The sequence below is a fragment of the Sycon ciliatum genome, chromosome 1, assembly GCF_964019385.1.
Source record: "Sycon ciliatum chromosome 1, ocSycCili1.1, whole genome shotgun sequence".
NCBI lineage: Eukaryota > Metazoa > Porifera > Calcarea > Leucosolenida > Sycettidae > Sycon > Sycon ciliatum.
In genome coordinates, this window is record NC_088643.1 from 3,979,987 (window position 1) to 4,004,328 (window position 24,342).

The 24,342-nt window shown below is 48.4% G+C and overlaps 1 protein-coding gene across 1 annotated transcript in view; it reads right to left on the reverse strand.

The window, feature by feature from the left end:
• LOC135810404 (dynein axonemal heavy chain 5-like) overlaps window positions 1–24,342 on the reverse strand; it is an 85,574-nt gene that overhangs the window by 13,128 nt on the left and 48,104 nt on the right. The window contains exons 43-67 of the mRNA XM_065323901.1: window positions 22,715–22,837; window positions 21,962–22,175; window positions 21,277–21,386; window positions 20,353–20,709; window positions 19,877–19,999; window positions 19,098–19,228; window positions 14,549–14,702; window positions 14,111–14,275; window positions 13,419–13,645; window positions 11,995–12,217; window positions 11,571–11,672; window positions 10,190–10,264; window positions 9,350–9,517; window positions 8,796–9,011; window positions 8,401–8,538; window positions 7,282–7,409; window positions 6,938–7,106; window positions 6,560–6,715; window positions 5,572–5,863; window positions 4,759–4,994; window positions 3,465–3,791; window positions 2,856–3,011; window positions 2,240–2,458; window positions 1,113–1,512; window positions 366–571 (exon numbers count right to left, since the gene is read on the reverse strand). Coding sequence (XP_065179973.1) covers window positions 366–571; window positions 1,113–1,512; window positions 2,240–2,458; window positions 2,856–3,011; window positions 3,465–3,791; window positions 4,759–4,994; window positions 5,572–5,863; window positions 6,560–6,715; window positions 6,938–7,106; window positions 7,282–7,409; window positions 8,401–8,538; window positions 8,796–9,011; window positions 9,350–9,517; window positions 10,190–10,264; window positions 11,571–11,672; window positions 11,995–12,217; window positions 13,419–13,645; window positions 14,111–14,275; window positions 14,549–14,702; window positions 19,098–19,228; window positions 19,877–19,999; window positions 20,353–20,709; window positions 21,277–21,386; window positions 21,962–22,175; window positions 22,715–22,837 — 4,815 coding nt within the window. The remainder of the gene's footprint in view (window positions 1–365; window positions 572–1,112; window positions 1,513–2,239; window positions 2,459–2,855; window positions 3,012–3,464; window positions 3,792–4,758; window positions 4,995–5,571; window positions 5,864–6,559; window positions 6,716–6,937; window positions 7,107–7,281; window positions 7,410–8,400; window positions 8,539–8,795; window positions 9,012–9,349; window positions 9,518–10,189; window positions 10,265–11,570; window positions 11,673–11,994; window positions 12,218–13,418; window positions 13,646–14,110; window positions 14,276–14,548; window positions 14,703–19,097; window positions 19,229–19,876; window positions 20,000–20,352; window positions 20,710–21,276; window positions 21,387–21,961; window positions 22,176–22,714; window positions 22,838–24,342) is intronic.

Genomic DNA, 24,342 nt, shown 5'->3' on the forward strand with positions numbered 1-24,342 from the left:
ATGCCCAGTGGGGGTTTTCCCGTTTTCTTTCTACTTCAATGACATTGACCCACTGGGAATAGGAAAGTACACGAGAAAGACAAATTTTCTTACACCAGGGAAAATCTCCTACTTCCGTCATCATATTACCAGCTGCTATCGGAATCGTGAGACTACGGACATCATAAGCTGCCAAAGGAATGATGTCGGGGTTGACACAGGGAACAAAGTACCTCCGCAAAGAGGAGTTTTTGATTCAGAACATCAGACCATGGCGGCCAGTGGCACTATTGTAACGGAATTGCAACCTGCTGAACAGCTGCCCCAAGCGGCCCAGTGTTCATAGGTCTGGGGCAGCGCACAGCCCGGAACGGCACTGTGGTTACCTTTTTCAGATCCATGTCATCGAGGTGGTTCTGAAAGAACTGCATAGTCGACGTGAAGTCGGACTGGTTGAACTCGTACGGGATGTTCCAACCCAGCGGACCGAACTTTCGACGTTCCTGCACGATTGTATGCAGGAATGCCAGTGCGAACAGCATTGGTCTCCACTGGGGCATTCCATTGATCTCCAGGTGCTCCTGTGTGATGCCTGGGTGTAAGTACGCAACAAGGATATGACATGAAGTTGATTGTTCCAAGGATATGACAGTTAATTAATTGAAGGACACTTGGGTGCATACAAGTACTTGAGCACACATCAAGGGTATGATAGTTAGTAGAAGGACAATGTGATGGAAGCTTGCCTATTCAGTCTAACTGTGTCAATGCCAGTACCTAGACAAGGCAAAGGAGAACGTTTTGTAGCAGGGACATTTGTATAGTGCTGGAATGTTGAATCAGTATTCTAGCAACATCACAGGATGGGCTGGAAGAGGCCTAAAAGGGACAGAGATGAACAGTAAGGATAAGAGGGAGGGAAGCGTGGGTCTGTGGGAGGTGGGGGGGGGGGGGGGGGGCAGTGTGGTGGCAATGTGGTGTTGGGAGAGTGGTACTGAGTAAGGAAAAGAATAACGTGAGTAATGAAAGCAGAACGGAAGAGGATAGTGGACAAAGACAGAACAATGCACTGGGTATACTGGGTAAGTGAAACAGGAGCAAAGCTCTGGGGCCAATTCCACTAATCCACTCACCTCTGTATGTTCGCTTCAGGCCTGGCTTGATACCGTGCGGCGGCTCATTGGTATACTTAATGCCAATCTGCAGCAGGGAGATGGGGAACTTCGGGTGGACTTCGGTGGTGATCCATAGTCTGAAATCGGGATTGACTTTCTCCGCTTCAGAGACCATGGTGAAGAGTTCGTCCATGAAGTCCAGACCTAAGTGACAGTTCTGCAATAGAGCCCAGGCGCCATTGCGCATGTCCTGCTCCAGAAGACGCCGAGCGTGCACGTCCTGTCCCTGCCCCATGCTGATGGCGTGGCACTCCAGCCGCTTGCGCTTGGCCAGGCCCTCGATGTTCGACGTCGGGTCAGAGCCCATGGAGAGTAGGCAGATCAGCGGTGTGTGCGGGGTACTCTCGTTCAGCATTTCCTACATATCAACAGCAACAACACCATGTGTACAAGCGAAGGCAGAAGCACAACTACCACTGGGACAACATCTAGAATTGACACAAGTACAACCGTATTATATTAACCTTAAGAAAGGGTTTGCTCCCCACACCGGAGCTCGCGCTATTCCGCCGACTTTCTTACAAATCATCGCCGAAGTCGCAACCACTATTTCGTTATATTAACCTTGGTTGTAGAAAGGTCACTGTTTCAGAAAACGGTGTCCTCGTGACCTTGTGACAAGCTGTCAACCAACAAGTACAACCATAGTATCTGAAACGGTAATCCATTCTTGGGAACATGAGACTGTGCTGTTCTCTCAGCTTTGAAGGCTATGATAACAGATGGTTTACCGCCGATCGGGCAAACACGAGTTTCAAGCAAGTATCAGCAATTTTGTACCAACTTGACATACGTTTTTGCCGGTGTTTGCACCATGATGGTTTGAGACTATTTAAAAAAAAAAAAAAAAAAACATGCAGTGAATGGGAATTTCGGTCTTTGACCACTTTGTGGTGGGTCTGATCTACTCACCTCCCACCGCTTCAGGAGCTGCATCTGCGCCTTGATCCTTAAAGGGTGGTGGCGTTCCGGCGGATGCTGAAAACTCGGCCTCCAGCTGACTCTCATATGCAAACCGTGAATTTTTCTACATGCATTCCATCTACTACAAGTTGATCTAACGTTAGCTGTTCCGCAATTCTCACCTCTATATCGAGAATGTACCCTTCGGAGAAGTCCTCTCCCAGCGACTCGGCTATGTACTTCATGGCCTGTGCGGTGATGCGGTCTGGACACCAGCTACGCACTAGCAACAGCAAACTGAACATACTGTCATGCGGTGTCGAGTAGTCGCTGGGCACTTTAGCCTCCTCCGGCGCTGGCTTGTCAAACCAGGTCTTCCAGAGCTTGGGCTTCTTCAACACCTGCATGCATACACACATATTACGCATACACACAGCATGGGAAATTGCCAGCTGGGGTGAAATGTAGCTTAAGTAGAAGCAGCTCTACTCCTTTTCGAAGAGTTCTCAATACGTTGACAAGCCAAGCGACTGGTAGATGTACGTATTGTCCTTCACTTGAGCACACTTGTTCAGTTCAATACTATGTCCAACTAAGCCTTATGTCCAACACAACGGGGACGTTCAAGCCCACATGGTCATCTTGCACATGTGGCCCGCGTGCACACACACAGTACCACATGAAACACAATTCCACCTTGTTAGGGCTGCCTAAGGACACCCTGGAGAGAGTATTTCGCAACAAACACACGGCTCATAGCCCACGATGAAGAAGATATTATCCAAAGGCTTGTCTCACGGTTTCGGTTATCCCGCGGAAGCGCTCCAGATTCTCCAGCGCAACGAGATTTAACCATGTGCCGTCCAGCATCCAGGTAGGTTTGTTTTTGGGTATGGAATTGATGTCCAGTGCTGCGCCACCCTTGATCAGCACCATCAGCTCTTCATGCTTAATCTACAGAAGGCAGTCACAAACACAGGCACAGACCAGGGACGGATCCAGGAGGGGTTCCGTGGAAACCCCTAAATTTCGTAAATGTACTGCTGGCGACCATATGTGTGTCCATGTATATGTATCAGCTATACAGTTTCGACTATACTGGAACCCCTGTAGAGATTGCTGGATCCGCTGATGCAGAGGTCATTGTTTAGCAATACACCACCCTTGAGCAACCCTAGTGGAAGTCACAACATACCGGTGCACACAAGGGACATTCAGTAAGCAACATAAAAGCATGCTGGGCTTGATCTTCAAAACCAGAGTGGTGATGATGTCCCTCAAACCAAGTGGTGATGTCATAAATAGTCATCACCTCTCGACGATGTCATGGTGATGTCATGGATACATACTAGTACCACACTGCAAAGCAATGCATTGATTTCAACAGGATGCACTGCATGTACTAACCTTTCTGAGATCAATATCAATTTTGAGAGTCAGCAGAAGAGTAAACAGGAACTTGTCCTGTTCGTATAGGCCTCGCATTGTATAGCGAAACACCTCCAGTGTTAGGTAGTTGACTATGTTGTCGATGCGAGCATCGGCAAAGTAGGACTTCTCCGAGCGTTCCATGGACTTGTCGAATAGTCCCAGGAACTGCGGTAGAGATGTTTGGTACATACAGTTGACCATGCTCATGTTTGTGATCAAGAAGTAGAGAATACTGCCGCGTGTGGCCACTGGTCGGAACTCCTCACGCGCAGATGTGATCTTGACTTGTGTGGCCGCAGCAACCTGTACATGGGTATAGAGAGACGGGGACACGGGAGGGATGGAAGAGAGACAGGGAGGAGGGGGATGGAGCCGAGGGGCGGGGTAGGTGAGCAATAGTTATGGGAGGAAGAGATGCAGCAGGGGACAAGCGGACAAGAACAAGAACAGCTGGAATGAGAATAGATAGCAAGGTGGTGTGGTGTGTGCTGATGTTGCGGAACATTCCCATCTAATCATGACGGACTACACTAGAGTACCACATAGCAGTGTTACTGTGTATGTGTATGTTCATCTGCTTGGTCTCTCCCACATTTATGTGCAAGAATGGCAGTGTTTTTTGTTTGTTTTTATGTAGAAAGAAAAAAGGACATATAGAAACGAGTTTTTGTTTTTGTTTTGTTTTTGTTTTGTTTTTACTGAATGCCTCAGAACCATCAGATGCTGCACAGTGGGGGCGGTGGCATATTGGATGGAAGTGGGGGCGGGGCACAAGTAACCGAGGCTCCTCCGACCAAAGGTCTCGGATTCATCGTTACTCATGTGCGCCGATACGAAGGAGAAAAGAACATGTGCGTGAGTGTATACTGTTAAAGACAAGAGGAGAGGGAAGGTCTGACTACTGGCATGGTATTGCTGAGCAAGATGAGCATATTGCGTTGTAGAGTCTACATTCCACGCCGAGACCCCTGGTCGGTCGAGTTGCTCCCTGTACATCGGCACGTCGTCCCTACATCCCCTGTGTCTTGTTTTGTGTTTGTCTCCACATGTCTCTTTGTAGGGCTGTGTTCCCAATAAAAAAATAAAAAAAATAAAAATTCCAGGACAAGATTCTATGCCAAGCTATCACTACCATTCCAGTTTGCCATTAGTTATGCAAACGTGCACACACCGTGTACACACATATGCACACACACACACACATGGGCATGCCCACACGCCTACACACACACACATGCATTAACAATACACAGTCAACGCAGTTGCTTACGACAAGCTTTTCTTGTACGTCCTGTGCCGTCAGCTTTGTTGTTCTAAGAACATCGATCAACGTCTCGTCATCGACTAGGGAACCCTGAGTGGACGTCAGTCGATACAGAACGTTGTCCTCCAGCTCCTTCATCTTTCTCTTGTTGGACGTCACGTCTTCCAAGAGATCTACACGCTCTTGCTCCAGCTCTTGCTTCTCCTTCAAAATTACCAGACCCAGGAGCTGATCGCCGAGACCTGGAATATGGAACAAGAAAGAGAGATCATGGGGGCATAGACAGCTGTAGCATGTTATCAAGAGTACATAACCTCCCCAGAGTGTGCAACGCCTGATCCAGCTCTGCACAGGGTCTTGGTTGAGCGTAATCGGATCTTTGCGTCATAATACCGTACACATCTTAGGTGAACCCGGGGAGTCGCGGGTACACTCGGATCAAAAACAACGGTGCCCTGCCTTGAGATCGGGCTTGCGGTGGTGTGGAGTGTACGCATGACATTAGAAGATCCGATTCCGCCAAAACCCTATGCAGAGCTGGATCGGCGTTGCACACTCTGGGGGGGGTTATGTACTCTTGATGTTATCTAGGCATGAAGTTGCAAGACAGTTGTTCCATTACAAAGGAGGAATACTCAATGGATACACCTTCCAAGCGCCAAATGCCAAAGATATTGCTGGCACGTAACACCAACACAACACGCAATGAAGCCTTTCATTATGATGGTAAAGTCAAACATATGCCCAGAAAGTGGTGATGTCATCCTGACAGTGATGATGATGATGATGATGATGTCATCATGCCTATCTGAAACTTACCCTTCATTGTGACGGTGAAATCGATGATGGAGGTTTTGGCCGAAATCTCGGGTGTATACGACGGATTGGGAAGTTTGGTTGTGATGTAGAGCATAAAGCCCTTCATGACATCCACCTCCTTGTCACCGACTTTGACCTTTAGAGACTTGCCACTCTTGATGAAGTTCTTCTCCAGCACATTGTCGAGTGCCGGGTCAAGCTCTTCGCCAATGTCTTCGATGAGCAACGGGTTACCGAGAGACAAGCTATCTTCCAAGTGTGTACGGAAGTATTTGCTGTTCAGTGCGGTCACCTTTTATGGATCAAAAAGACACAGCAGCAAGAAATGCTTAGATTGCAATTTCCCCGCAGGATGCACACAGTGTGCAGTGCTCAACAGCTTGCAGGCAGAGCGCAATACAGCCAGACCTCGCTTATCTGGTCCTCTTTCATCCGGATCCCTCGCCATCCGGAAGAAAATAGCTGGTTACGGATTTACAGCATACGTGCTGCATCCAACAAAGCCGGCGTTCGGTTGTCTGGTTCCCTCGCCTACCCGGATATTTTAGTGGAAAGCGGATGTGTGCGGTTAAGCGAGGTCTGACTGTACACAGAACAATAAGGGAAAGGCTAGTTTGTCAATACTCTGATTTTCATGCTTACGCAATCATCAGGCAACAACCATGTTCATGTGATCAATGTCATGTGATCAAGGTCATGTGATCAAGGTCATGTGATCAAGGTCATGTGATCAAGGTCATGTGATCAAGGTCATGTGATCAAGGTCATGTGATCAAGGTCATGTGATCAAGGTCACGTGACCAGGGTAGACCATGTAGGTGATCCGTGTAAAAATTGGATTGCCCGGATGAGTTGCAGGGCATTTTTGGAAAATTTCGGTTTGGATTATCAAAACCGCACAAGAAGTTTCAATGAAGATGATTTACTGTCACATGTGGGACTACACTCTGATCGGTAAAGAAAGAGCATATGCTGGCTGTCAACATACCCGAAGACGATTCTTGGCTTCTCTGTTCTTGACCCAGCGCTTGCCTTGCCCCTGTGGGTCGATGAGCAATGGGTAGCGTGCTGCCGTCGTGACGATGATGCCGTTCTGGATGGATAGCTCATCGTTGGGCAGACCTTGCAGTCCCCATTCACCAATCTAGCAGTTTACATACCAACAGGCAATACAGGCATGCATAGACACATATGCATTAACTTACAGCTGTCTTACAAATCCCTGCATCTAACGTTACGTCCCTCAAAAAAAATCCGTGCACTTTTCACTCGTACAAAGGTATGTGTCAAAGTCCGAGGCTTCCATATAAAAAAAACACAACTGTGTGGCAATGGCATGGCCAATTGGCCATAGATATGCACTGACCGTCGTAGAGTCGACTAGCTCATCAATGATCTCTATGGTAGAAGTGAGGGGTATTCCCCTGTGCTTGATCTCCTTCTTCCAATCCTTGACCAGCACGTCTCGGAACTCCTGATTGAATGGTCCGGCGTACGACAGGAAAGCCGTGCAAAGGAGAACGTCTCCGACAAGTCTATGCAGTAACACAATTTGGATACAGCCGTTCTCAGGTGATACAAACGTTTCAAGCAAACAATGAGAGAGAGAGAGGAGGAGGAGGAGAAGGAGGAGGAGGAGGAGGAGGAGGAGGAGAGGGAGAAAGAGAAAGATAGACATGTACACACACAGGGTATGTATACGTATCTTACCGTTGAATCTGCTCGTCAAACTCCTTACTCTGCTGTGTCCATCTCTCCTTCTCTCCTGAGAGACCTTCAATCAGGGCCGTGGCTGAGCCCATCTTGCGACGACATAGCTCAGCGTCGTCTATCAGGGCCTGTCGAGCGGGAATTGCAGAAAACAAAGAATAAACACCACCACTACAAAATCGGTCCTTCACAAACATACTTGTAATAGCAAGAGTCCATAACCCAAGAGTATGCAACTGTGATCTCTTTTCTATAGGCCAACCGCGCGGCGCGCTGCCTTCATTACATCATTCAGCTGCAGTCCGCGCACTGCGGAAAATCAAACACCGCACTTTCCCTCTAGTTTGAAATGAACTTTCGTACGGAACTGGAGTTCACGCGCCAGAGTTCAGAGATTGTGTACGTACTGGAACGAATCGAGCAAAAACGGATGGGCTCGTGCGAGAAAATGAGAGTTTGAATGCATGCTTTCAGAGCGTGATGAAGGCAAGTTACGTAATGAAGGCAGCGCGCCACGCATGCACCCATAATCACAGTTGCATACTCTTGGGTTATGGACTCTTGGTAATATTAAACATGGCCATTTTCAGCTTCTGGTATACAGGCACCATGCATGCTTCGTATATCAGTCCCATGTCACGGGATGTGTTTTGAATAGAACTTGATCACAGAAAGCACTGCACAATGGATTGACCAGTAGTTGAGACTGAAGCAAAATGTCCCCGCAATGCAAGGGTATCCAAACTTGAGAAGTGAAGGCTAAGGAAAACAATACTAGGCTGTACAGAAAGCAACGAAGTTCGTTATAACAGAAATGCACTCACACCATACAAGCAGCAAGTCATGCCTGGTAAGTGGCCAATGACAGTATGAGTGAACTTGGTTTACACGGGGCCCTACAAGATTTGGTTTGTTATAAACAAAAACTTGGAGCTATTAAGGGCCAATTTTGTATGGGTTCAAACAGGGACATGGACAAGGGTTCGCCATATCACGAAATTCGCTATATACGGGTTCGTTATAAGCGGAGTCGACGGTATAATTATACAAAGTGAATTCCACTGTACATCACTTCTCAATTGCCAGCGCGAATCATTACATTGACCATATTCTCATTACCTGTTTCTCGGCCATGGCGTTTTCATACTTCATCTGCTGCTCCTTGAGCTGTGCTTCTTTCTCGTCCAGCTGAGCCTGTGCCTCATCCAGCTCTTTCTGAGCTACATTCAACAAGGCTTCTTGTTTCAACAGATTAGCCTGCATGGGCAGAAGGAGAACAAGAGTGCTAGAATGAAATGTCCAGTCACACCCAGGGTCTGACCCAGTGGCCTGGCTGGTCAGTCCTAAAGACATGTGTGGTCTCTCATAGCAGTAGTGGTGTCACATTATGCCATGTCGCTTCAAGGGTCAGAGGCACCAAGTGGGGGTACAATGATTACGTGTGAACAACACTACACGCACGCACGCACGCACGCGCGCGCACACACACACACACAAACACACGCCGCAGTTACCTTGAGTGGCAAGATCTCCTTATTAGTGGCGTAGAACTTAGCCATGGCTTTGGTCCAGGAACACAGACCAGCCACGTTGCCGCAGACTTTCTTCGCCGTCAGCGCATTGTAATCTTCGGCCTCAAAGTACGGCTGTAGCAGCTCGACGATCTCATCGTTGATAAGATCTTTTGGGAAGTTCTGTAGGGCTTGTAGGAATCCACCTCCACTCATCAGCTGGGGAGATCATTAGAGCACAAAGAGGAATGCCATCACTTTTTTCTTTAAAAAATTTCTACAAACCTCTTTTATGGGCAAAAACTAACATGCCATCACCATTGTACACAGCTATCCAAGATAAGTATCATTCTTATTGATCAGGCTAGCAGCATCAATCACCACCGAGCACCTTAGAATTGATTTCAGCATAGTAGAAATTCAGGATTGTGTGTACGCAATACACATGTGCTCACATGGGCACACACACGTACACATACATGTATGCACGTGCACACACACGTGCACACACATGTACACACACGCATACACACACACACACATCACAGGTCACTGACCTTCATCGAGTCCGTCCAGCTTGGCTTGCACGTCTCGTGGTCCGGATCTTTCCTGAACGGACTGATCTTGCGTTGCATCAGCACCAGGCAGCAGTCCATGATTCTCATAATAAGGTGAGGTGGCTTGGACAACTTGCGTACAGTTGCAATATCAGCAGGCTTGATTGTCTGTAGCGGAAGACAGCAGCGAAGAGTTTTTACTGATGACACAACCTCCTCGAAAGAAAATGAGAGACAACAAAATCCAAACAGCGTAGGGGGGGGGGGGGGGGGTAGGGGCTCTAGGGTGGAGCCCGTGCTGGTGAGGCGCGCCAGCAACGCCACCATCTGATCATGGCGTTCGCGCTAGTTTGCGTACGCCTGTGGACTGACAGCAACATTTCAACTCACACTGAAATTCTGAAAATTCGCAGTCACGGTGGAGAGTTGTGAAAAAGAAATTCTGAATAAAATCAATTTCGTTGCTACACTAAAATAAATTTCCATATGCGTTATTCAAAATGGTTCAGTGGGTTCATTGCATGAACAGAATACAGTCAGACCTCGCATAACTGCACACATCCGTTTTCGACAAAAATATCCGGATAGGCGAGGGAACCGGATAATCGAACAGACATACTGTATGTATGCAAGCCATATTATGCTGTAAATTGGTAATCAACGATTTTCTTCCGGATGGCGAGGGATCCGGATAAAAGAGGACCGGATAAGCGAGGTCTGACTGTACTTCCTTCATTAAGACAGAGCTCTGGCATTCAAATTGCCCGCAACACAGATATTGTACAGGTAGACATATCCTAGAACTGAAAGAGAAATGTCTAGAGTGCTATGGCAACTGACTAGCAAAGCTGCGGCAGCCTCTTCCAGGGCTGGTTTAGCTTCATCCAACTTAACTTGAGCAACTTTACGATCAGCCTGAAAGCAAACAGCGCAGATAGAAACGCACACGCACCCACGCACACACACACACACACACACACACACACACACACACACACACACACACACACATGTACACGCACAAATATGCACCCTATAGCAAGTATTTTACTAGATACTTTGTTCTCTCTCTCTCTCTCTCTCTCTCTCTCTCTCTCTCTCTCTCTCTCTCTCTCTCTCTCTCTCTCTCTCTCTCTCAGTTGGTTACGACTGATCTCCTGTCAGCGGCCTCAGACTGGAAACTTCTTGTCGACTCAGTTAGTGCAAAGATTTCTTTCCCTAGCTGTGTTGCACTTACCACCCTAAGACCAGATATAGTTCTGTACTCTAAGAGTCGTAGGATTGTATTCTGGATGGAGTTGACAGTTTGTGCTGAGGACAGATTCAGTGTCAGTAACTCGCGGAAGGACAGGCGGTATGCGGATCTGGCCGATCAATGCCGAGCAAACGGGTGGCAGGTCGTTTCTTTTTCGGTTGAGGTAGGTGTGCGTGGTTTCATCCCGGACTCTCTTCGGAGGGCTCTGAAAGCGCTTGGATTTTCTAATCGAAGAATAAAATTTATTTGTAATTTGTGCAGTAAGACGTCTCTGCGAAGCAGCTACATCATCTGGTTGCGGCGTCAACAAAAACACTGGTCGGAAGATCCACTTTTCTGAGGTACTGTATGTGGGGCTCCGTTTATTGAGGTGCGTTGAAATTTATTCTCTTTATCTTATTATTTCTTTTCTATAATTTCCCCATATGAGTTCCTATCAGTTGCTGTGAACACCTTGAGTGGAGAGCGCTTGCTCGAGCGTTGAACCGGGTTCTTAATCCACCATATCCAGTTCGCAAGGCTGGGCGGGGTTGTGAGCAGGCTTTCATTTCATCTTTTCTTATTATTTCTTATTATTTCTGCTTTTCATCTCATTACAAAAATTCTGCGCTTTTTCTCCATCTGCGCATAAAATCTAGACTGACAACCTGCTTGTTAAATCATGCACCTGCTTTCAGGCGTAAAAACCCTGTTGTAGAGGTCTCAGTCCTCATTTGTTAGACTTACCTGTCTTTATAAATGTAACTTACTCTCTCTCTCTCTCTCTCTCTCTCTCTCTCTCTCTCTCTCTCTCTCTATCTCTCTCTCTATCTCTCTCTCTCTATCTCGGGAAAGCCAAGTTTGCATACTTCAAATAGAATCCACCCAAACTCAATGATGTGAATTGCACACGATGGCCAGTTTTACCTGGCTGCTGCAGGCCTCAAAGTGCAGGAGCCGGATGTAGTACAGTATACGTGCACTCACCCCAATAGCTACGACGATGGCCTCCGCCTTGTCCTTGACCACCTGCACCTCGGCCTTGACTTTCTCTGCCGCCTGTGCACTCTCCGTTACCTCACTCAACACCTAGTTAGTCAATACACACGCACACGCATACACACACACGAACACACATACACACACGAACACACACACACGCACCCACCCACACACACACCCACACGCACACGCATACGCACGGTCGGAGACAAACAGAACATATGCGTGGATGGATGAACAAATGGATGAAGAGACGGATGGCTGCCAGAACAGGTGGTTGGAAAGGCAGATGGACAGACAGTCACATCAACAGACCCAATCTCTTACCTACCTGTACACACAAAAACACGCACACACACACAAACACACAAACATGTACACACACACACACACACAAGTATTTACCCACCTTTTCGGCCTTAGTGGACGCTATGGCCAGCTCCTTCTCCTTGACTACAAGCTCCTTGGAGAGCTTAGCCACGCTATGACCGGCCTCGGTCAGCTTATCCAGACCCGTCTGCATACGCTCGGCTAGCAAGCCAATGGCTGAGTGCTTCTCAGTGTATACAGACTTATAGCTGTTGATGAAGGATAGGTACGATACCGGGGTGACGTGGGTCGTACGCCGGAATCTACACACCAGTCACAACCCAATGGAACACAAAGACACACACACCAGTGTGCCATTTCTATGCAAGGATGCAAGCTGGAGAGGACGTTAAATAAGCCTCTGCCAGAGCAAATGGCACCGCTATGTGATACAATGGTGAGGATGTGGACTGTGGAGAGTTGCAGCTGGCAATGAGATGATGGAACGAGCTACAGTTGTAGCTCTGTATTATGTACACCAGTCCCCAGCATTGCAGCGAAGCATAGCTGGTATCATGGCAATAGTGTTGGAAATTGCACAAGCACAGACACGAGTACAGTGTCCTCCACTCTAATTTTCTTTTCAGGATCCTTACAAGCACGCCCAGGACACGTGGCACACCATCGGTTGTTGTTGTTGTTGTTGTTGTTGTTGTTGTTGTTGTTGTTGTTGCTGCTGCTGCTGCTGCAGGCCCGTGGCAGCCCCATTTTGGTTGGTCCGGCAAGATCCGACTTCGATGCCCCCGAGCCCATACTCATTTATACATGTATGCCGGTAGATGTACATGCATGTAATCGTGACCATGCAGAGTGACAGTCATGTAGGGCGAGAAAAGGAAGAAGGACGTTCTGCATGAGTCAGGAAAAAGGGCATCAGCATGTTGTGTCCGTCCAAACAGAACTTGTTGAAGCATAGCAACAGTATCTAAATGCATGTGATAAAAGAACCAAAATGTGCCTTTCGAGGAGGAGAAAGGATATTGCAATGGAATATCTTTGGTACAAACTCTATCTAGAAAGAATTGGAGGAAGAAAATAATCAATACATTTCAGGAAGTACAGAGTAGAAACATTCACGGGCATGACTGTCCACATGACCTTCAGCAGGGTCATACTCCTGATGACATGTACATGTAGGTCTACTACCGGCACTACTTTGTACTACCTCTATACTACTTATTGCACACATCATCATCATGGGTGGACATCCTGAGCTGCTCCCATGTGTGAGCTCCCGCTTTTTTGCCGAATATTGGTCCGGCAGCTGCCGGACCTGCCGGACCGCCTGCTACGGCCCTGTGCTGTTGCTGCTGCTGCTGCTGCTGTTGTTGTTATCGTCGTCGTCGTCGTTTTCGCCGTCGTCGCCGTCGTCGATGCTTAGTTTCAATTCGCATAGTCTATGGACTTCAGGCAATTTGAAGTGGATTACAATAGTTAAACCTGCAAAGTCTGTTCTTCACTGACCTATGAAAGTAGTCGACGCTGGCCTCCGCCACGCGATCTTGGAACATTCCCATGGCAAAGACAACGTGCTGCTTCACCGCTGCGGTGCATACGATGTCGTAAGAGGCCAGGAAATGCCTGGCCACCGCCTGCAGGGCTTCTTTGGGCCAGCGACTAAACCAGTCCATGGTACAGCCGGAAATCAATGCTGGGAACTTGAGAGCACGGTTACGGAATTTCTCACCAACCTGAAGAAGCACAGGTATGGTCGACAGTGATAGTGAATGCATGATGTCAATATAGGCAACCCACTGGCCAGGAGAATTATTCTTTGTTCTGCTCATGCAATGGCAGTTGGGCAAATGCTAATCGCCAGAACTCCTGGGAGTGCCCTGCCTATTGAAACGTTGCATTACTCAGCTTTGTGTGAGTTGCTCACGTGTTTGAAGGGAGTGTATATCGGGGCTGCTTGAAGCAAAGGTTTGCTAGACTTTGGCTTCTGATGTTCATGTCTGAATTATGAGCATTTTCGGCTATCAGATTTACCAGGGGATTTACAAAGAAGACAGAACAAGGTTTCAGCTGTAACTCGCGTTTATAGCCGAATGAATTCTCACGCAACAATAACCACCGTAACACCACCACAACTCTGTCTTGTTCAGCAATGATGTTCTGCTAACTAATTCTAGTCTGATACCTAGCTATGCACTTACTGGTGAGAAGCACAACACAACGTGAAGATTGAGACGACAGCGGTACAGAAAGTACTCGTGAAGGTTCTCCTGGGTCGGCGGTCGTCGTGGAAACTCTTTTTTCATCGGCGATATGATGTCATTCATTATCTCATCGTGTTCATCACGCGGGAAGAGGTTGGCAACCTGGAACGACACGCCGTGGAAGGAGAGAGTGTGCAATTGAGATGCAGAGAGAAGGAGAAATGATATACATGTACCACAAAAGTGTGGATTTTAATCAACACGTTCTCATTGATTGTACTATGCTGTGTGATTCTCCAGGAGTGAATGGATATTTATCTTAGGAGTCTCCTTAAGCCAATAGAAAATAGAATGTAGTTCTAGGACTTCCAACACGCTGAGCGAGTGTATCTCACCCTACATAAACGTTACACCGTGAGCAATCCTATGTGTTACCTCTCCTGAAGCCAGTATGTTGTTCAGGTACTCCAGGAATGCCTCCTCCTTCACATCCTGATCGGTGAAGATGAACGTTATGCCTTTGCCTTGATGGCCGGCAGTACGGTAAAGAAAGCGCAGGTCTTCCTGCAGGTTGGTGACGTTGTACGACCTGGGCACACGGCAAACGGCGATAACAAGACAGTTGAGGGTAGTAGAACATCCGTTATCGGAACTTCATCTCTACACGACACATCCCCATAACACCGTTCCGGTACAGGACATTCTCCCTGTACAAGACAATTCCCTGTATATGACAAATTCCCTGTGCAAGAGACTTCCCTGATACTGGGCAGGTCCTTCTACAGGACGATTTCCATATACAGGGCACTTCCCCTACATAGGAAACTTCCAATGTAGAGAACTCTTCCCCTACAAAGGACACTTTCGTTATAAAAGACACTTTCCCTACAGAGGACACTTTCGTTATAAAAGACACTTTCCCTACAGAGGACACTTCCCTATGTAGTACACTTCCATATAGAGGACACTTCCCTATAGAGGACATTTCCCCTATAGACGAAACTTCCCCTATAATAATTAAGGTCACTTCCCCCATAGAGGACACTTCTCGAGCAGAGAACATTTCCCTATAAAGGACAAATCCCCTGCACAGGACAAATCCAGTATACAGCACACCTTCCCTATACAGAGCAATTTCCCCGTACAGTACACTTCAGCTTACAAGACACCTTCCTTATGGTAGACACATTCCCTATATATGACACTTCACCTATAGAGAACACCTCCCCTATGGAGAACAATTCCTCTACAGAGGACAATTCCCCTATAGAGGAGACTTCCCTTATAGAGGAGACTTCCCTTATAGAGGAGACTTCCCCTATAGAGAACAATTATCCACATTATGGACACATCCCCTATAGAGGACACTTCCCCCATAGAGGAGACATCCCCTATAGAGGAGACTTCCCCTATAGAGGAGACTTCCCCTATAAAGGAGACTTCCTTATGGAGGACGCTTCCCTTATAGAGGACAATTCCCCTACAGAGGACACTTCCCCTATAGAGGAGAGACTTCCCCTATAGAGGACAATTCCCCTACAGAGGACAATTCCCCTATAGAGGACACTTCCCCTATAGAAGACATTCCCCTACAGAAGACACTTCCTCTATGGAGGACACTTCCCCTATGGAGGACACTTCCCCTAGAGAACACTTCCCCTATAGAGGACACTTCCTCTAAAGAGGACAATTCCCCTACAGAGGAGACTTTCCCTATAAAGGAAACTTTGGAGACTTCCCTATGGAGGACACTTCCCCTGTAGAGTACACTTCCCTATAGAAGACAATTCCCCTACAGAGGACACTTCCCCTATGGAGGACACTTCCCCTATAGAGGACCCTTCCCCATACAGATTACACTTCCCCTAGGGAGGACACTTCTCTATAGAGGAGACTTCCCTTACGGAGGACACTTCCCCTACAGAGCAATTCCCCTCTACAAGATACCTTTCCTACAGTGGACACCTTCCCAATAGTGGACACCTTCCCAATAGTGGACACCTTCCCAATTGTGGACACCTTCCCAATAGTGGACACCTTCCCAATAGTGAACACCTTCCCGATAGTGAACACCTTCCCAATAGTGAACACCTTCCCGATAGTGAACACCTTCCCGATAGTGAACACCTTCCCGATAGTGAACGCCTTCCCGATAGTGAACGCCTTCCCGATAGTGAACGCCTTCCCGATAGTGAACGCCTTCCCGATAGTGAACACCTTCCCGATAGTGAACACCTTCCCGATAGTGAACACCTTCCCGATAGTGAACACCTTCCCGATAGTGAACACCTTCCCGATAGTGAACACCTTCCCGATAGTGAACACCTTCCCGATAGTGAACACCTTCCCGATAGTGAACACCTTCCCGATAGTGAACACCTTCCCGATAGTGAACACCTTCCCGATAGTGAACACCTTCCCGATAGTGAACACCTTCCCGATAGTGAACACCTTCCCGATAGTGAACACCTTCCCGATAGTGAACACCTTCCCGATAGTGAACACCTTCCCGATAGTGAACACCTTCCCGATAGTGAACACCTTCCCGATAGTGAACACCTTCCCGATAGTGAACACCTTCCCGATAGTGAACACCTTCCCGATAGTGAACACCTTCCCGATAGTGAACACCTTCCCGATAGTGAACACCTTCCCGATAGTGAACACCTTCCCGATAGTGAACACCTTCCCGATAGTGAACACCTTCCCGATAGTGAACACCTTCCCGATAGTGAACACCTTCCCGATAGTGAACACCTTCCCGATAGTGAACACCTTCCCAGTGAACACCTTCCCGATAGTGAACACCTTCCCGATAGTGAACACCTTCCCGATAGTGAACACCTTCCCGATAGTGAACACCTTCCCGATAGTGAACACCTTCCCGATAGTGAACACCTTCCCGATAGTGAACACCTTCCCGATAGTGAACACCTTCCCGATAGTGAACACCTTCCCGATAGTGAACACCTTCCCGATAGTGAACACCTTCCCAATAGTGGACACCTTCCCTGTGTGTAGAGGACACTTCCCCTACAGAGCAGTGTCTGCTCCAGAGCCGGTTGGGGGGGGGGGGGGGGGGGTGCTTGGACCCGTTTGAAAAAAAGAACACCGGGTCACTTGTGACCAGTTTGGGAGGATGCACGATAGTCATGTCGAGTACCTTTTCTGTACTTCAAGGGAGCACAGACTGATCTATCAGTGACAGGCTGAAGGTGTGGACTCGGCTCTGACGCGGTTGCAAGACTTGTGCCAGGTACTGATGTACCCGGTTGGGTTGAACTCCTAGAGCAGACACTGTAGAGAACACTTCCCCTATAGAGGACACTTCCCCTATAGAGGACACTTCCCCACGCACAACAAGGCATTATTGGTCAGTGGGTACGCAACCGGTATTCAGTACATGGGGCAACCAGCACAGAAAACAGACAACGGAACCGAAAAAGTAAAAATTACATCGTTCAACCCTCCCTTCAGCCACAGCGTAAGAACCAACGTTGCTGCTGATTTCGCCAGACTTATCGACCGTCACTTCAAAAACACAGCCGTGAAGATCTTCAGCCGACACAACATGAAGGTTAGCTACTCATGTATGCCTAACATCGCAGAAATTATTAGTGGGCACAAGCGGCAACTGAAAGAAAAAACTCCAGAAAAGCCTTGCAATTTTCGGAGAAAGCAGGAATGCCCCATGGAAGGACGTTGCCAGGCCTCACACGTCGTCTACGAAGCACACGTCACCAGCCAGGATGAGCTCAAGACATTCATCGGCTCAGCAGAAACAACTTTTAAGACAAGATACAACAACCACACCTTCCGCCACGAAAAATACCGCACCAACACGGAGCTCTCCAAACGCCTATGGCAAAAGAAAACCAACAACAAAGAGTAGCAGCTGTCCTGGAGGATCAAGGACACGGCCAGCTCGTACAACCCCGCAACGAAGAGATGTTGCCTTTGTACCACGGAGCAAGTATGCATCCTCACTGCTGACAAGACACAAATCCTGAACGAGAGAAGTGAAATCATCGCCAAATGTCGCCATGCCAATAAACACCGGCTCGCCAAGTTCAACGGAATCACGTAAAAAACGTGACATGGGCCAAGCAGCCTGATGACCCCTGGAACTAGACACACTGCACTGTTATTGTTGGGTCAATGACTAACGCCAATATCGCACCGCAACGGGCTTGCACCTCCTGACGCCAGGCATGCGCTGTCATCTCGCATCTTTGTTCCGCGCTAGTGCACTCAGGATGTACGCACTCCGTTCAGCGCTTGCTGCAATAATGGACATTTTTATACCACCTCCACCCAGCAGCCTCTCCCCTTCACACTTCACGCTTCCTTTTGTGCGCCTTGCTATGTGGCTGTGTATATCTTTAGTGAACCTGACAGCCCTGCTTCAGTTAGATATGTTTCCTGATGATTGATAACTCAAGAAACTCGGAGTAGCAACAGATTATGTTTCCTTGGTGAGGACCGCTTCCATTGAGGATACTTCCCCTCTAGAGCACATTTCCCCTATAGAGGACACTTCCCCCACAGACGACATTTCCCCTATACAGGACAAATTCCCCTTTTTCACAATAGAAAAGATGGCACAACGCAGCAAGGCAGCGATGAGACATGGAATTGCAGGAGTGGGGGAGAGGTGGGGGCAGCTTGACCGACTATAGGGTCTCGGCTTCATTGCAACCCAAGCGCTCCTATAGAGGACACACTCCCTGTACAGGACAAATTCCCCTATGAATGGCCCATCCCCTATGCAGGACACTTCACTTCCCCCGTACAGGACAGGACAGTTCCCCCTAGGCAGGATAGAAGTGTTTGATCCCTTGGATGTCAATAGTAGAGTGATTCCACAGATAGATAGAAGACTAGGGCATACACGCATGCACACGAGGACACACACACACACACACACACACACAGCAAGAAACAGAGAGCCGTGTGTCACGAGCAAGCGAGCAAGCAGGCTGACCTTGAGAGGGTGATCTGGAAGGTCTTGTAGCCGGCAATGTATGATGCCAGGCGTGTTAAACTTTGCTTGCCAGAGCCACCCACACCAACCAGTAGACAGTGGCCACGGCTTGTTCGTATCACACGTGAGATCTGCATGCCAGAGTGTATGCACATGTAGACATGCAAGTACGCACACACACATACACACACACATGCACACACACACACACGCACATGCACGTACACACACACACATAACACATACAAGTGATTGTAGTGTGTCGTTCCAAATTCCACTGCACAAGACCTGATATAGTCAGTGTGCTCCGTCAACGTGTGAGATGATGTGTAACATCAGAAGACCAACAACACAACATTATAATTCATTGTCAACCTGGTCATGAACCGTCAGTGAGTCTACACGCTACCCGTCCTTGGACAATACACAGTACTGTATACTGCTACTGATCTACAATCAGAACACATTGGGGCAAGGACAAGGAGTAACGTATGTGCATGGTCTGAAGGACATAGAACTACCTTGTGTGCCTAGCTAAAGCCTGCTGATTCCAGGAAGAAGTGATGGTAAACAAAATGGAGGTCAACCCCATATACCATCTTTAAAATTTGATCAAATTTACGACGGTAGTTTTGCTGATCACTACACATGTGGAGTATCAGGTCATAATATATCTACATGTACTCGTACGTCAAACTGGGACTGAAAGAGATACGATAGATAGAATGGCTGTGCAGCTATGCACGATTGTCAGCTGTTCCGCAGGGCAGCAGCCTAACCTTTATTAAATGTGTCATGGCGTCCTTGAAGAACACTAGGTCCATACCGACACCGCGTATTGACTCATTGTACTGCGCCTGCAGAGAGCTCAAACGCTGCTCCAGTTCATCGAGGGTCATCACCTGCAGCATCATAATTGGACAAGCACGGAAAGAAAGCATTCTAACACTGCTAACCAATAGGCTCATAAACATTATGAAGTCTGGCGGAGATTGCTTTGTCACATCTTCACGCAGTAGGAGCATTTTCCTTAGACACAAGGCACAAGGCTGTAGCATTGCAATATTGTGCCAGGCCTGTATGCTTCTCACTGAAAAACAATGCAGTACATGTATCAACGAATCATGCTGTCCCAAGCCCATCTGCAGAGTTGAACACTCTCCATGATGCGAACTTTTGGCGGAGCTCATTGCCTTGTGCTCAAGCACACTTAAAAGAATGGATGCTACATGATCCTAGGTGGATATGCACTCACCCTCTCGTAGATCTTAGGAGCTTCCATGTCTTGGTCATCTGGTTCATCGCCTGTGAGCTCAGGAGCATCACGCATGAAATCGACGAAATATGGCTCATCGGGTAATTGACTGGCGAGCTCCGGTGACATTTTTCTCGAGCAGGTCTGCTTCATGCACTGATCGAACCAGTCACGATCCGCTTTCTCCGTGAACCGGTCGGCGATGACACGCTGGCACTCATGCTTCCACAAGCCGATGACGTCGTTCGCCGTCGTTATCGTCTCGCCGCTGACCTTGAGCATGCCCTCCCATATACGGGAGAGGTCGCGCAGGTTAAAGATGTAGTGGAACTTGGCAGGCGTTGGTAACATCTTCACCTAAAAACCGGGGGAGCAGTTGATCAGGAAATGAATGTGTTGGAAATGCAGCTAGTGTCTATGCCCAATTAATCCCAATGAATGCCTTTTCTCGTTTAACTCCCTCGGACCTTATGAATGAAAGACTTCGTGGTCATTGGTACTTTGAAGATGTGATTGTGAGGAGCCTGAGGCTTGCTCTTTTCTTCAGTGTTATTGACAGGCCTGGTACTGACAATTGCTGCAAAGGCTAAGGCACAAGAGATACAACATAGTCTGGTGGTGTAAAAGATGGAATTAGGCTAGCTGACACAAGCGGCGGTGAAAATATGGACACATCATCTATCAAGGCAACGGCCAGAGCTCTGCTAATAAACTACATGGCGGTGCACGCCACTGAGGATTACCTTAGTACTCTGCCATAACAGCCGTGTACACGCCACTGAGGATTACCTTAGTACTCTGCCATAACAGCCGTGTACACGCCACTGAGGATTACCTTAGTACTCTGCCATAACAGCCGTGTACACGCCACTGAGGATTACCTTACTCTGCCATAACAGCCGTGTACACGCCACTGAGGATTACCTTAGTACTCTGCCATAACAGCCGTGTAACTTGCACTAGGTCACCAATTAGCGAGACGACCTCGGGTGTAAACTCTCTTTCAGCACAGAAGTAGCCCTTGGCAATTACACCTGCAAGCACACACACACACACACACACACACACACACACACACACACACACACACACACACACACACACACACACACACACACACACACACACACCAAGCCGGATGAACACCAGCAAAGAGGTGGTGATGTACGTAACGTATTTTCCGGAGTATACACCGCACATAGATGCTAACAATCAGGAGTCTTTGTCCACAACTCCATATGTGTAGAATACTATGACCCACAATTACTACACCCAAAACTGCTTAGTTCAACGGCTGGTAAACGTGTTGTAGATGCCTTTCTTCACCTGCTCCCAGCCCCGTGCCATCTCTACACTCAGACAATGGACGACGGGATAACTACATTTGAAAGACTATAAAACAATAAAAGGACAGAGAAAGTGTTTTAACTCTGAGTTTCACGCACTAAGCGATCATCAGAAAGCAGTAATGAGTAAATCTGGATCAGTATTGAAAGACTATATTGCGACAAGACGAAGAATGTTCTTGCATTGTAGTGCTGGCAAACTGAAAAGAGCTAGCAACGACAAAAATCAAATCATATCCTATTGGCTCTTGCTCCTGACTTACCAAATATTTTGTCGATGGAGTTTTCGGACGGCAGTGTGCAGTTCAGAATGGCAAACTGCCGTTTCAGACGACTGGGAATGTCGTTGCGACCTCCACCAGGGTGAATCATGGCGGCTAGGAACTGAATGTCGACGATACTGGTGAAATCACCAGGCTTCTCCAAGCTGTAGAAGCCCTGCATCTCGATAGTCTGTCGTACAATCTCATTGGTGACCTTGACAACAACAAAATATATACCATGCATCATTCAGCACATTGGCAGCGTCTTTAACTCCACCAAGTTCTGATTGTCTACACCAGAAAACCTCAATCGACAGTGCAATACAAAGTCAGCGTACTTTGAAAAGTCATCTGGTACACCCTTTGGAGTAGGTCCAGACACCTGAAGATGCATGACCTCACCAACAGACTACATACTGACAACTACAGTGAAACGGTTCAGACGGTATCGGTTACCAAGTCATGGGCAGGATAATAACAGTATCCTTAACCAAGCATCCCGGAGATTTTAAAACCTGTGTGTTTCTCCAATGTAAAAACCAGCCGGTGTGCGCAAGACACACCCAGGCTGTGCTCACATGAAACTTGAGCCCAGCCTGTCAAGTATATGGCAGTAGGCATAGGCATCGTGTGTGCTCATGACACTTGAACTCAGCCTGCACGCACAGCATGTAGCAGCGGGCATGGGAGAAGCAATCTCTAAGACCATCCCTGTCACAATACTGGCATTATGTGTGTACACTTCTGACTCACTTGATCACCCCATTCGTTGATGATTGGCATGTTGATGTCGTCGATGAAGACGGTCATCTTACGGCCAGCCGGTGGGCCAAACGTCATGCCCATACGCTTCTCCACATACGACTCTATCGTTCTCTGAACACACATACATGTACATACATGTACATGCATGATATTAGATAAACCTTGTTTAATATGTTGAAAACATAGTTGTTGGTTGACAGCATGTAGCAAGGTGGAGAAAGGTGACTGTTTTCGAACACGGTGTCCTCCACCTTGTTTCATGCTGTCAACCAATAACATGTGCATACATGTACATACATAGCAGACTCAGCGGAGGACGTTCAGGTTGATTGTCACAACCAACCTGAACGTCCTCCGCTGAGTCTGCTATGTACTAAGCTCCGTCTCTGACATTGAGCACTCTCTGCAGCTCGGGGATCAACGGATTTGTTACATGTACATACATACTGTATTACACATGCATGTACGGGCAATCATGGCAGCAGGAGCAGGTCAACACATATTGATGGGCACGTGTATTGATAGAGACGCGTAACACATTCAGCTGTGCCTCAAACCCGTTGGCCCACTCCTACCAATTCAGTATGATTATCACAATAACGACTCCACCAGAGTATGAGAACTATAGGCATTAGAGGAAGATGTGTTTTTGTCAACTAGGACCTGCAACTGATCAGTTACCACACTCTTCTCCTCACACAGGGGTCAGACCAGGGTCACACGGGGGTAACACAGGCTAGCGCAGGGGTTACACAGAGATCACGCAAGGGTCATAGGGTAACGCAGGGGTCACACAGGGAGGTCACAGGGAGGTTATACCAGGGTCACAGGAGTTGTGGCAGGGTCGCGCATGGGTCACGAGGGATCACGCAGGGGGTCACCGAGGGGTCACGCAGGGTCACTGACGACAGTGACGGGTCACCCAGGGGTCACGCAGCGGTCACCGAGGGGTCACGCAGGGGTCATCGAGGGGTCACCAAGGGGTCACGCAGGGGTCACCGAGGGGTCACACAGGCGTCACCGAGGGGTCACGCAGGGGTCACCGAGGGGTCACTCACGGGGTCACCGAGGGGTCACTGACGCCAGTGACGGGTCACCGAGGGGTCACGCAGGGGTCACTGACGGGATCATCGAGGGGTTACGCAGGGGTCACCGAGTGGTCACACAGGCGTCACCGAGGGGTCACACAGGCGTCACCGAGGGGTCACACAGGCGTCACCGAGGGGTCACGCAGGGGTCACCGAGGGGTCACCGAGGGGTCACGCAGGGTCATCGAGGGGTCACGCAGAGGTCACACAGGGGTCACCGAGTGGTCACACAGGCATCACCGAGGGGTCACGCAGGGGTCACCGAGGGGTCACGCAGGGGTTACGCAGGGGTCACCGAAGGATCAGGAAGGGGTCACGCAGGGATCACACAGGCATCACCGAGGGGTCACGCAGGGGTCACCGAGGAGTCACGCAGGGGTCACCGAGGAGTCACTGACGCCAGTGACGGGTCACCGAGGGGTCACGCAGGGGTCACTGACGGGGTCATCGAGGGGTTACGCAGGGGTCACGGAGGGGTCACACAGGCGTCACCGAGGGGTCACCGAGGGGTCACGCAGGTGTCACCGA